Source organism: Helianthus annuus, chromosome 3, assembly GCF_002127325.2.
Source record: "Helianthus annuus cultivar XRQ/B chromosome 3, HanXRQr2.0-SUNRISE, whole genome shotgun sequence".
Taxonomy (NCBI): Eukaryota; Viridiplantae; Streptophyta; class Magnoliopsida; order Asterales; family Asteraceae; genus Helianthus; species Helianthus annuus.
Window position 1 is genome coordinate 173,749,090 of NC_035435.2, and position 14,544 is coordinate 173,763,633.

General features: G+C 38.3%; 1 protein-coding gene across 1 annotated transcript; it reads left to right on the forward strand.

Annotated features, from left to right (window-relative positions):
* Positions 1 to 2,481: 2,481 nt before the first annotated feature.
* Positions 2,482 to 14,525, forward strand: LOC110930973. The gene is made up of 9 exons (XM_022174359.2): positions 2,482 to 2,619; positions 2,696 to 2,881; positions 4,880 to 5,106; positions 5,708 to 5,766; positions 7,008 to 7,241; positions 7,376 to 7,505; positions 12,852 to 13,174; positions 13,280 to 13,424; positions 13,977 to 14,525. The coding sequence occupies exons 1-9, from the start codon at positions 2,610 to 2,612 to the stop codon at positions 14,232 to 14,234; spliced, it is 1,572 nt and encodes a 523-aa protein (XP_022030051.1). The 5' UTR covers positions 2,482 to 2,609; the 3' UTR covers positions 14,235 to 14,525.
* Positions 14,526 to 14,544: the final 19 nt, after the last annotated feature.

Below are 14,544 nucleotides of genomic sequence, written 5' to 3' on the forward strand. Positions count from 1 at the left end.
GGATTGCTATTGCATGTGGCCAATGGGTTTGTTATTCATTATGACAACCCACCTTTTGCATGTCCTCTCATAATTTGACCAGCCAATCACCTTTGGTTTTATTTTTTTTTATGATTGAATGGGGGTTATTGGCATAATGCCCCACTACGCCACTTTTGCTATAATGCCCCAACGCTGACTAGGATGCCACGTGTCGGATAATGCCCCGTGGTAGGGGCATTATGTTTGTTCACCACTACACATGGTCTTAACAGGTTTAAAACATATTACGAGAGAAAAAAATACATGCACATATAATGTTATGTATCTTACAAAGTTACCGATATAAATATAGATGTTTTCAATTTGTTTTAGAAGTAAAATATATTTCGCTAGGCGCAAAATCAATGGTGATTTAAAGAAAATAGAAAGAAAAAAAAATAATACACCCATGATCTTATGAATACTCCATAAACCAACCATTAACATCAATTGATCCTTTGATTGTAAGAATATCTTATATGTGTTTTAATTGTCAATTATCGATAAAAAGTCATTGATACGTAACGACATCTCTTTATATGTGTTAAAATTAGTTATGAAATATCGTTACTCGTTGTCCAAACCCAAACCCAAGATCCTTAAATAGAAAATTTAAGGCTTTATACACTAAGACCAAAACAAATGGTTAATGGCATGTTGGTCCTTTTCGAGTATGCATTGAAATTTGTTGGCTAACTACTCAAAAAGATGTTTTTGCTTATGATGCCCGATCAGCATCCATGTATCATGTACATTTAAATCAGTATTAACATGATTAAAGAATATTATGAGAGAAAAATGTTACATATCAAACAAGAGAATTTAACCAAAAGACTAACTCAACCGAAAAGAATAGCCTGGTGGATAAGAGAGCCTATTTGGTATATAAACTCCACGTTGGTTTACCATATAACTGATATGAAACAAGTTTTATACCTTGCAATGGTTTCGGTCTATAAAAAAAAACATATGCGTAGATGTTAGGCATCTTATAAATATAGATATAATTGTTTTTAAATATTGTTTTAGTGGTACATTATTAATACACACAATAATCACGTTTTTATTTTGGATAATTCCAACCACAACACCTTCTATAAAACGATTTTAATTTTGAAATTTATCCCTTTGGTAATTTAGAACATGTATTAGAAAAAGCAAACATGACCCACGTGTTTTTAATTTTTTATATGATAAATTATTTATTTATTTATTTATTTTTTGAACGGCAAATTTGGATCACTGACGGACCACTGGAGTATCATTGTGCCACCAGCGGAACCACCCGATCATATCCATCTCCACTAGGCATAATGGATTCTCACTTGAGTCATTTTCAAGGGACGTATGGGTGAAAGCAGCGCCGGCCCTAAGAATTCATGTACCCTGTTCGAGTTCGAAAAAGCGTGCCCTTACGCCTTAACGGAATTGAGTATTGGGCTCACTAAAGATTTAAAACTAATGTCAATGGGCTAATAACTAATATAAACCATTAGGCCTGTAAACGAACCAAATGAACACGAACATAGGCATGTTCGTGTTCGTTCATTTAACTTTAATCGAACACGAACACGAACATATAATCGAATACATTTTTTTGTCCGTGTTCATTCATTAAGAAATCTGGCATGTTCGTGTTCATTCGTTTAAAGCCTAAACGAACAGTTCACGAACATAAACGAACACAAACGAACATAAAAAAAAAAAATGAACATATTTGAATAAACATAAATTAACATGACTGAAGAAACAAGTCTAATATATTACATTTCATCTGAAAACACATCTAAATAAGCGTTCATAGATATACAAATTAGTTATATTTATATAAGTAGTTAGAAAACCTAATATTTATATAAATATAACTATTTATGTATTTATAAAAAATTAAACGAACATAAACAAACGTTCACAAACATAAATAAACGAACATAAAAGAATGTTCACGAACATAAATGAACAAACACAAGGTGTATTCATGTTCGTTCATTAATTAAACGAACAAATATTTTTGTTCGTGTTCGTTCATTTATTAAATAAACGAACATAAACGAACTTTCCGCCGAACAAGTTCATGAACAGTTCATGAACGTTCGGTTCGTTTACAGGCCTATAAACGATAAAAATAGTTTTGTAAGTGGGTCTATGTTGGTGTTTGTATGAGTATACCCTATTAATTTATTTTTTTAGATATGCATATCGGGTTTTTTTAGAATAACCTGCCCTTTGAAATATCAGGCCCTGGCCGGTGGTCCTACCCGCCCACCCTCAGGGCCGGCCATGGGTGAAAGGACGAATCAGAGCTTTAATCCCCGGGTTCGAACCTGACGCGGGCGAGGATCCATCCGGTTTCCGCACATCGAGAGGGCAGGTCTCATGACGGTCGCAGAATCAACCTTGGACATAGCCCCAAACCGGATGAGTTTACACGTGAGATTCTCGTTCAAAAAAAATATTAAAGCTAGAAGACTTCTTGAGTCTCACATGTATACAATAACAAAATGAGACAATTCCACTACATATATATCATCACTTATTTCTCCGACACCTTTTCCGGTTGATTCTTTTTTATTTTCCGGCAACTTAATATGCACAAAGGTCCCCTCTCTCTCTAGTTTTTTTTTAATACCCACTCTCTCTCTCTAGGACACATGATCATCTGAGTTTTGTGCAGATGGGTACCGGAATCTTGTGGTGGCACACATCCTTGCCGCAACCACCGTGGGGTTTATCTGGGCCGCCGCCGTATATCGGCGCCGGAAAAACTCAAAATCAGTAAAGCCTGAAAGTATTGTTCCACGGTTAGATTTGACCGGATCCGGCCATGTTGGAAGGGTTGAAAAGTTTCCTCAGTATGTTGGTAAGCTTATATTTCCTTCATAGAGTTGATTAATATCTTCATGTTTTGTACTTTATTTACAACTTTTAACGCATTATTAAAAGTTTTAGGGAGGAGGTGTTACCGATTCAGGTACTGAAACTGAATGGTAGTACCCGCAGGCGCCCCTCCTCCCTTAGTAGAATATTGGACATTAGTGATTAGTTTAAGATTTATGGGTATATTTAGTGGTACGTGAGTTTGTCGTTTTAAAAGTATTTTGCGCTTAGATAATTAGTTTAGTTATATTATAAGGAATGATTGTTGGTGTTTTTTAGTGGAGTGGATAGAAAATATATGAGAATGCAACTGTTAGTTTATAAATATATGGTATAATGATACACGTATAAAAATATTATTTAATAAAAATAGAGAGAAAATATAGTTTTGAATGTAAATATATGGATATAAATTTCAATTCCAAATTACCCAATTGGAAGTTGGAACTTGAAACCTTAAAAGTGACCTCAGTTGGAAGTGAGTCAGTGACCCCCTCACTTTGAACAAAAGTTAGAAAAAAAGCATAGAGAAATCTTTGGACTTTACATTACATTTCTGGTAAAAAAAAAGGATGCAAGCGGGGACCACATGTCTGTATAGAACTGACCCCGATGCTCTGTTAAGATTCTGTTAAGATTTGACAAAAGTATTCAGTTCGACCATTACGCTACACTAAATCCGTAAAGAGGCGTGTTACTGGTTTTACGAGTCCGGTCTAGTTAAAAACATGTTTTAACCAAAAGCAAACATTTACAAACCTCCCTAAAGCTTGTTCCTTGTGAAACTTTTGGAAGTTAGAACTTTTAAGAGTTAACTCTTATTTTCATACTTGTGGTTTGTTCACTTTTATTATTTCAGGCCAATTTTAAAAAATGCACCAGTTTCCTCTCTGACATACTGGAAACGTGCCACTTCAGTCCAAAAATTAAAACTCAGTTAAATTAGACAGGTTAAATGAATGGTATTATTTTATGAATAATACCTTAACTGAATTTTAATTTTTGGACTGGAGTGGCATGTTTCCAGTATGTCAGGGAGAAAACTGATGTATTTTTAAAAATTTATCTTAAATGGTAAAAGTAAACAAACCAGGAGGACTAAAATGGCAATTGACTCAACTTTTAATGAACCATTAATATAAAAATAAGGTAGGTCCCTTTTTGTGGACAAATATTGATACCTCATGCATAGGAATTGTTTGGAAAAGAGGAATAGTTTGGTTTGAGTGTTTGGATTTTTTTTTTTTTTTTTTTTTTGAACGGCTTGAGTGTTTGGATTCAATGGTTCTTTTGAGTATGTTTGGTTTAAAAACACACGTAGAATTAATATCCTACCTACCCATCCAAATCCATCGTATTCTTTAATAGTTTTATCGAAAAGATTCCAAGAAACATGTAAAATTACTCATATACCCATACATTTAATAATCTAATTAAAAAAAATCTATTATTTACAGCAACACAGATTAGTTGTAATTGTAAATGAGTTTTGGGTTCAACGAAAGGGCACTTTTGGTACCACATGCCTAAAAAGTCAACTGGTAACCAATTTTATTTTAAGTTCCTAACAATAAGTAGTCTTAAGCCCCTTGCCGTTGCGAGGCAGGGGGCGCAAAACCGTACTACTAGTGTTTGGGTTGGGGGGGGGGGGGGGGAGTGCGGGGGCGTAAGACGGTGTTAACTGAACGATGATCAAAACCGGCAAAAAGTGTAAAACAAAAACACGAGTTTCTAACACCAAGTGACTCACGTGAACGAACACGTAGATGACCTTGAATTTATACCAATTTTATTAAAGTTTATGAACAAAAACACGAGTTTAAGGGTAGAAAAGTAAAGTTTTTAAAGAAAATAGGAAAATAATAAAATGATTAAACTACTGGGGTGAAAATAAAAATTTAAATAAAAGACAATATGGACTAAAAGACGAAATTGCTACTATTCATTGTACGATCTAATCGATTGTGATCGTAACGTGCAGCAAGGCAACTTGGATTTAGAGATGGAAATGAGTGCCCAGAACTAAGCAAATTGGCATCAGATTATGTGAGAAACTCGAAAGCATTTGAAGATGACATGTATGTCTATTTTTCAAATCACAAAGAGGAAGTTGAATCACTTTCTATAAAGCTTGTTGAAGAGCTTGAAAGATGCATTCTTAGCTATTTTGCATTTCATTGGAGCCATGCTTCTCTTATGATCAATCAGGTACGTTTTAAATAGACTTCTGCTATACGCACGCCACTGTCACACCGTTTTCAAACACCCGTTTGAGGTTCGATTCCTCTGAACAACCGTTTGTCATTAGGGTTTGCGTCATAGCTCCCCTTACTTTTAAATGGACGTTTTGAGGATTCATCGAACGACTATTTGATGGTTAGGGATTGCGTTATATCCTTGTCTTTAAACAGCCCGTTGAGTTTGAGGGTGGCATATAATAGTATGTATATTTTTATTAATATATATATTTATAGTATTAATTAATATTTATATATTTTTTTTTTTTTTGCAAATTGACTTTCATTAACAAACCACCAAACCCGAAAACCGGGCCGGCAACACAAACAACAAAACAAAGATTACATAATTACAAATTTACACCAGTCGATCCAACCGATCGATTGAAAACGAGACCTATGTTTGAGCCAAAAATAACCCATGGATCTTAACTCACTAAAAATTAATTAATATTTATATTTGATTTTACGAATTTTGTGGTAACATTAGACTCACATATACGTGTTTGACCCAACATACCCATTTTTTTATTTATTTTAATTTTTAACTTTTTTTTTCGATTGAATTGAAGGTGCTGAGCGTTGGATCCGATGGGAGGAGACTTAAAAACATGGTTTTGGCAGCTACGAGGTAACTTACCTTATCTAGCATTGATGAGGTATATGAATTTTATTTTGTTAAATGAAAATATTATTAATAATTTAATTTATGCAAAAAGAAATTGACAAGACATATTTATCACCAAATGAATCTATTAAAAGTGTCACGTATGACAAAATGTTGCACCCTTACAAATGTTAATAAATGTAGAATTTAGTAGAAAGTTGTGGATATTGTGGCCCACTAGTCACTAGTATTTAATTTTTTTTAACGGTAACTTTATGTATAAGGTTACCACACTCTCTAAATTGAAGAGCCCCGTATTACCTTACTTTGGACAGACTATGTTGTCTTAACCAGACTTACGCTAGCTTCAAAGTTTGGCCTTTTGAGCATTCTCCCGGGAAACCATATCGTCGGTTGCCACTTGACAGTCGTTGTTCCACCACAAAAGTAAAACTCTCTGGCGTAACACACAGTGAGACGAAAACCCGGTTGGGCTCGGGAATCGAAATGACAACCTCACACAAGGCCTAGTTCAAATCATTCATTACCTATATCCACCTTATATGACACAAGTGAGATTTTTTTTTAGATCAGAAAATTGTTTCATTCCGATCACTAGGGCAAATTATATAAGGATAGCAGGTAGACGAGTAACAAACTGCGCCGTCATCCCTTTCTGGATAGAAAACCCTAATCTACTAAAAACAAAGCCTCGCCCATGAGGGGTCGAAAAGTTGTTGTGGACCACACGCTGAACTCTAACCAAGAACCGAACCACTAGCCCACAAGTATTTTTTAAATGAATATTTTATCGGTCTTTATTTAAATATAAATTTTAAATTATTTACATGACAAATCATTATCTGTTTTGAATAATTTTAAGACGATAGTGGGATTGGGTGGGAATATTTATATTTATAATGAATAGATAATTCAACAAGTTGGGAATGGAATAATAATTCAATTATGGATGATGTTGAAAAGTTATTAGTTTTTAATAAACTTAAAAAAAAAAAAAACTAGTTTGAGACAGTCTGTTTTTTTTTTTTTTTTTTTTTTTTTTTTTTTAACGTAACAAATTTTTATATGATTGTATTTTAGGGTTTATCTTAAACTTAGCACACTAGTAACTATAATTTTACTAATTTACTGCATATGCTAAAAAGTTCTAATGATATTATTATTTTTTAATCAATTTATTTTAGTTAAGCTATACTTATATGAATTTGTTCATGAATACAAGTTGGATTGTTATTTATTTGCAGAAAGCAAAGATTCGAGAGAGTTACAAAACACTTAAAAGTGACAAGAGCATTCTCAACAATGGTGGAGGAACTGAAAGTGATAGAGTCTAACACCCCTAAGAAAGGCGATGGCGACGACACCTTAACCGATGTGATGGGTCCGGTGGCTCACTGTGATAGAAGCCCTGTGCTCCTCTTCATGGGTGGTGGAATGGGGGCTGGCAAGAGCACCGTTCTTAAAGAAATACTTAAAGAGTATGTAACTTAGGTGTTCATGGGTCGGTTTTGACAAAAGAATTTTGGATCTAACCGCTAACTAAAATTTATGAGAATAACAAACCTAACTACTTAAAGAGTACGTAACTTAGGTGTTCATGTATTTATGGCAGGGCATTTTGGTCAGTGACCGCGGAAAATGCAGTTGTGGTGGAAGCTGATGCTTTCAAGGAGACAGATGTGATTTACCGAGCTCTAAGCTCAAAGGGTCATCACCACGACATGCTTCAATCGGCTGAATTGGTACACACACACTCACATATATATATATATATATATATATATATATATAGGGTAAGGATAGTGTAAAAAGGGCCTAAAGTGTGAGAAGTGTATTATAACACTATATATAATACTATATAACTATTAGAATATGTAAATATTATGTATCCATTATATTAGGAGATAATTATGTATTTGATATGTTTCCATATCTCTTGTATTGTATCTACCCCTATTTAAAGGGATGTGATTATTGAATGGAGGACACGAATTATTCTTGATCCATAAACACTTTTATGGTATCAGAGCTTACGCTCTACAAACCCTAGCCGTCGCACACCTTAACCGTCGTTCGTTTTTTTCCGGTCATCCCCTGTTTCGACAGCCACCATGACCGGCAAAGAACACACATCCAACACCGAACCTAAATCCTCCTCCCTGCATCCAGCCTATACGGTGACCAACATTCAAAACAAGGTTCGCACTCTCGACGGCACCAAGGTTACGTATTCATCATGGGTAAAGCTTTTCAAGTTACATGCAAAAGCTTACAAGGTTCTTGATCATATCGACGGCACGACTGCACCAAAAGAAGGCGACGATGACTATGATTCCTGGCAAGAGATCGACGCCCTTATTCTCCAATGGATATACGCCACGCTATCCGACGAGTATTTGGTTCGGGTTCTTGAAACCGATGCTACGGCACGAGCCACATGGGTGAAACTTGAAGGTATTTTTCTTAATAACAAAGGTTCTCGAGCTACGACTCTTGAGCATGACTTTACAAATCTCACACTTAGAGCTTGTGCATCCCTCGACGAATATTGTCAGAAACTTAAAGACATCGCCGAGCAACTAGGCGATGTCGGCTTTCCGGTTAGCGAGCCACGGCTCGTTATGCAACTTGTTCGAGGCCTACCGTCCGAGTATGATGTTACCGCTGCCCTCATCAATCAAACCTCCCCTACATGGGATGAAGCTCGCACCAGTCTGCAAAAAGAACAACAACGCCAAGCCGCCCGCCAAAACAACAACCAATCGGTACTTGTCACCACTCCGATTCCCGCTGCTACCGTTACCGAACCATCTACCCAAACTACCAACCCACCCGCACCTAATACAACCCCTACAGATCCTAATCGGTACTCACAAAATTATTATGATCCAAACCGTCCTCGTGGCCGTGGACGCGGCTACCGCGGCGGTCGTGGTCGGGGTTCTCGGGGACGTGGCAACTATAGCAACCAATACTCTACCTCTCAATGGAACCAACCCTCACCCACCTATCCACCCGCTTACGGCCCGCAGCAATCTCCGGCCCCTTTCCCCTCCTGGAACACACCGCCTACCCCCTACCCCTCACAAGCTTGGGCCCCTAATCAACCACCTCCTCCTTACCCCCAACCCCAATATAACCAGGCCCATCTTGCATACCAACAGGCCCAAATGCAGCCATTAACCCAGCAGCCTCCCACCCCTACCCAGTTCCACGACCCGAATGTTTTTAATGCATTAAACCCAACGGACATCGGCACGGCTCTCTCCATGATGCAGATCAATAACCCGGACACCTCGTGGAACATGGACACCGGAGCATCCTCTCACATCACCTCCAATATCGGTAAAATTTCTACTCCCTTGTCTTTTTCTTCAAGCACTATTCTTGTTGGGAATGGCCATAAATTACCAATTACAGGATCTGGAAATTCCCTACACACTGTCTCCACCAAAACCTACCAACTTAACAATGTCCTACACTCACCCACTGTTATTAAAGATTTACTTTCTGTTCGTAAATTCACTCGTGATAACCAAGTTAGTATTGAATTTGACCCTTTTGGTTTTTCTTTGAAGGACCTCAAGACGGGCACCTTCCTTTCGCGCCATGATAGCACGGGGGACCTCTATCCTCTTACGCCACCTTCATTTGCTTTGGCCTCCGTTTCTCAACCCACCCCGTGGCACAACCGACTTGGTCATCCTGGCGCAACTATTTTGAATTTTTTGTCTAGTCATAATTTCATTCATTGTAATAAGACTACTAGTCAGTCCATTTGTTCTTCTTGTCAAATTGCTAATAGTCAACGATTACCTTTTAATGATTCAAAGTCTATTACGTTTGCTCCCTTTGACATCGTACATTGTGATTTGTGGACATCCCCGGTTTTAAGTAAAAGCGGTTACAAATATTACATGGTGCTTATTGACAATTTCACACAACATGTTTGGGTCTACCCACTTAAATTTAAATCCGAAACGTTTCCTACCTTTGCTAAATTTCATAAACTAATCCACACTCAATTTAACCGTCTCATTAAAACATTTCAATGTGACTTGGGTGGTGAGTTTGACAATCACAGCTTCAAGCAATTTGCCGCTCAACAAGGCATGGTTCTTCGTTTCTCATGCCCCCAGACCTCACCACAAAACGGCAAGGCCGAACGCATGCTTCGACGCTTTAATAATATTATCCGTGCCATACTTACCCATGCTCGTCTTCCACCCACATTTTGGGTTGAAGCTCTCCACACTGCAACCTATCTTCACAATATTCTTCCTACCCCTAAGCTCAACCATCACACCCCGGCCTTCGCCCTTTACCAAAGACATCCAACCTATGATCATCTTCGCGTTTTTGGGTGTGCCTGTTACCCGAACGCCTCTGCCACTCAACCCCATAAACTCTCACCCCGGTCTACCCGATGCATCTTTTTGGGCTACCCGCCAAATTTTCGTGGGTATCGATACATGGATCCCCTCACTGGTCGGGTCCATATTTCTCGTCATGTGATTTTTGACGAGCACGACTTTCCCTCCGACACCACCACCCCGCCCGACGCTTATCACTTCCTCGATGATGAAACCTACCCTTTCTTCGCTCCGATACCCACAGCCGCACCATACCCACCTTCGGCCCACCTGCCTATCGGCCCAAACCAACCCGTCCCCAACCAGCCTTCCACTACCCAGCCCACTCCTGTCGGCCCAAACCAAACCGTCCCCAGCCCGCCTTTCACTACCCAGCCCACTGTTAACCCAACCCCAACTCACCCGCATTCACCAAACCACTCACCGCCTTCTTCCCCAGCGGCCCAATCCACTTCCAACCGTCACCACATGTATACCCGATCCAAGGCTGGAATCTCCAAGCCTAATCCTAAATTTAACCTTACTGCTCCTTCCGTCAACCATAACATCTCACCCATTCCCACATCCCACCTCAAAGCCCTTCTAGATCCTAATTGGCTTATGGCTATGAACAATGAGTTTAATGCTTTGCAGGAAAATCAGACATGGGAATTGGTACCGCGACCGGAGGGGGTGCCCATTACACGTTGCATGTGGCTCTTTAGACATAAATTTAAATCCGACGGCGCTCTCGAGCGCTACAAAGCTCGGTTAGTGGTAAATGGCAAATCTCAAACGGTTGGCATCGACTGTCATGATACATTTAGTCCAGTCGTCAAACCCGCCACCATTCGCACAGTGTTAAGTTTGGCGGTCTCTCGAGCATGGCCCATTCACCAACTCGACGTCAAAAATGCTTTCTTGCATGGTCACTTAGAAGAAACAGTGTTTATGTATCAGCCACCGGGTTTTATTGACAGTCAACGTCCGAATCATGTTTGTCGCCTAAAGAAATCTCTATATGGTCTCAAGCAAGCCCCTCGTGCATGGTATACCCGTTTTTCGACCCATTTGTTGTCCCGAGGATTCCGCAGCAGTATATGTGATTCGTCGCTATTTATATATCAACATGGGACTTCCACGGCATACTTATTATTGTATGTCGACGATATTGTCGTGACCGCTTCTGATTCGACTCTTCTAACATCAATCATTACTATGCTATCGCGGGAGTTTGCTATGACAGACTTAGGTCCGTTGCATCATTTTCTGGGGATCACTGTTACGAGGGACTCTACCGGGTTGTTCTTGTCCCAATCACAATACGCTCGGGACATCATACACCGAGCGAACATGACCGGGTGTAAACCTTGCGCCACTCCATGCGACACAGGTTCCAAATTAGGCGCTAATGATGGGGATCTGCTTACAGATGGCACTCTTTACCGCAGTCTAGCGGGCGCTCTTCAGTATCTCACATTTACAAGACCTGACATCACTTACGCGGTACAACAAGTTTGTTTATTTATGCATGCCCCACGAGAGCCACACTTTGCCTTTCTTAAGCGGATACTTCGTTACCTTCAGGGCACTATCGGTTTCGGCCTACACTTGTCGGCCTCCTCCACATCCTCTCTTATTGCCTATTCTGACGCGGATTGGGGGGGCTGCCCTGATTCTAGACGCTCCACATCTGGGTACTGCATTTTTATGGGTGATAATCTCATCTCATGGTCGTCTAAACGCCAGCCCACCATTTCCCGCTCTAGTGCCGAAGCTGAATACCGTGGCGTTGCTAACGCGGTGGCCGAGACCAGCTGGCTTCGGAACCTTCTTCTTGAACTTCGTGTCCCAATCTTAAAGGCCACCATCATCTACTGTGATAATGTATCCGCGGTTTACCTTTCAGCAAATCCCGTGCAACATCAGCGTACAAAGCATGTTGAAATGGACATTCACTTCGTTCGGGAAAAGGTACAGATTGGTCATGTTAAAGTTTTACACGTGCCCTCCTCCTCGCAATATGCGGATATTTTTACTAAGGGTCTTCCTCGCACGCTTTTTGAAGAATTTCGTTCCAGTTTGCGCGTTCATCCATATCACGCTTCAACTGCGGGGGACTATTAGAATATGTAAATATTATGTATCCATTATATTAGGAGATAATTATGTATTTGATATGTTTCCATATCTCTTGTATTGTATCTACCCCTATTTAAAGGGATGTGATTATTGAATGGAGGACACGAATTATTCTTGATCCATAAACACTTTTAATAACACCTTATAACAATATGTAACACCATATAACACTATGTAACACTATATAACATTATATAACAAATATAACACTATACATCTATCATAGACATACTATCATCTATCATAGACATGCTATCAAACAACCTATAGTGTTATATTTGTTATATAATGATATATAGTGTTACATAGTGTTATATGGTATTATATGGTGTTACATATTGTTATACGGTGTTTATATGGTGTTATATAGTATTATATATAGTGTTATAATACACTTCTCACACTTTGAACACTTTTTACAGGATCTTCTACCTATATATATATATATATATATAGTTTTGTTTGACCTGACTCGATCTTTTATTATAAAAAGATGTGGTAGTGCCAAATGACCTTAGACCAGATAGGCGCATATCAAGATTAAAATGTGTACAAATTTAATTCAAGACGTGACTAATGAAACATTTTATACAGGTGCATCAAACATCTACGGATGCAGCTTCATCTTTATTAGTAACGGCGTTAAACAAAGGATTAGATGTGATCATGGATGGGACATTGTCATGGGAACCATTTGTGGAACAAACAATTGCCATGGTGAGAGCGGTTCATAAACACCGTTATCGCATGGGTGTTGGCTATAAAGTCTTAGAAGATGGAACCATCGTCGAAAATTACTGGGAAAGGGTCGAAGACGATCCGGAAGAAGATAAAGAAGTTAAAGTAATGAAACCTTATAGAATTGAGTTGGTTGGTGTTGTTTGTGATCCTTATATTGCTGTTACAAGAGGAATTAGGTATGATCTTAAACCTTTTGTTGTTTAAAGGGGCGGAGTGTTGCACTTGTAACTTGAGGGACCCAAAGTGTAAGTTTACAAAACTTGTTTTTTTTAACTGTACAGGAGGGCTATAGCAGTGAAAAGGGCAGTGAGGGTAAATTCACAACTGAAATCACACAAAAGATTTGCAAATGCATTTCCAAAGTATTGTAGTCTTGTGGACAATGCAAGGCTCTATTGCACCAATGGCATAGGGGTCCCACCAAAGGTAAGGTTTTATTTTATTTAGGGTAAATTGCATTTTACGTCTTTTAAGTTTGAGCAAAATTGTAAACGATGTCCTTTAACTAATAAAATTACAGTGTATGTTCTTTGTGTTACAGTTTCTCATCATGCGTTGTCCTTTTGCTCTAACCCAGTTAATTTTTTATGTTAACTCTTAACACATGCCACTCACATCATATGAGGGCATACTGGTTATTTCACTTAATAATAAAAAAATACCCGTGAAACTTCAAGCAGGAAGATATATTTTAAGTGAAAAATAACCATTGTGATTTATACCCTCATGTGAGTGGCACATGTTAAGAGTTAACATAAAAAATTAACTGGGTTAGAGCAAAAGAACACTATATGATGTCCGGTGTAATTTCTTTAGTTAAAGGACAATGCCTGCAATTTTACTCAAACTTAAAGAGTGTAAAATGCAAGTTACCTATTTATCTATTTATTTATTTCGAAATAAATATATGATTTCTTTTAGAATAACTGTATTATGATGACAATGTCACTTATTGTTATTATCTTGGTTAAAATGCAGTTGATGGGGTGGAAAGACGGCAATAGCGGTCTATTAGTCGATCGAGACCAAATCAAATGTTTGGAAACGTTAAGTGAAATCAATGATGAAGCGGATTCCATATACGAGCTTTATGCTGACCCCAGAAGGTTAACAGAATCTGGCTCGGTGTGGAAAGAACGTGTGTTGAAGCCAGACAGGATTGATCTTCAACGTGATTTGAAGGTTGTGATCGAGAGAATTGAGAAGTCAAAGGATCCAACACTGCTCAAAGGGTAATAGTGCAAGACATCAAGGAGACAACTTTATGGTGGATGATCAAAAGAGCGAAAGTTTCGGGTGTTAATGTCTTAAACTGGTCTTCATTTTCTGGTATAGACTTTGGATAGAGTATGTTTTTGGATAATAGTTCTAAAGGGTATTGGATTTAAGGTGGGGTGGGAGTTTTTTTTGGTTGTATGTATGTATGTATCATTGAGGTATTTGAATGAAGTATAGAGAGAAGTAAAAATTGTAACATGCATACCAAAAACTAACCCTTTTATGTTAGTTTTTAAATATATCAAAATATTTTTTTTTTCTAAAAACT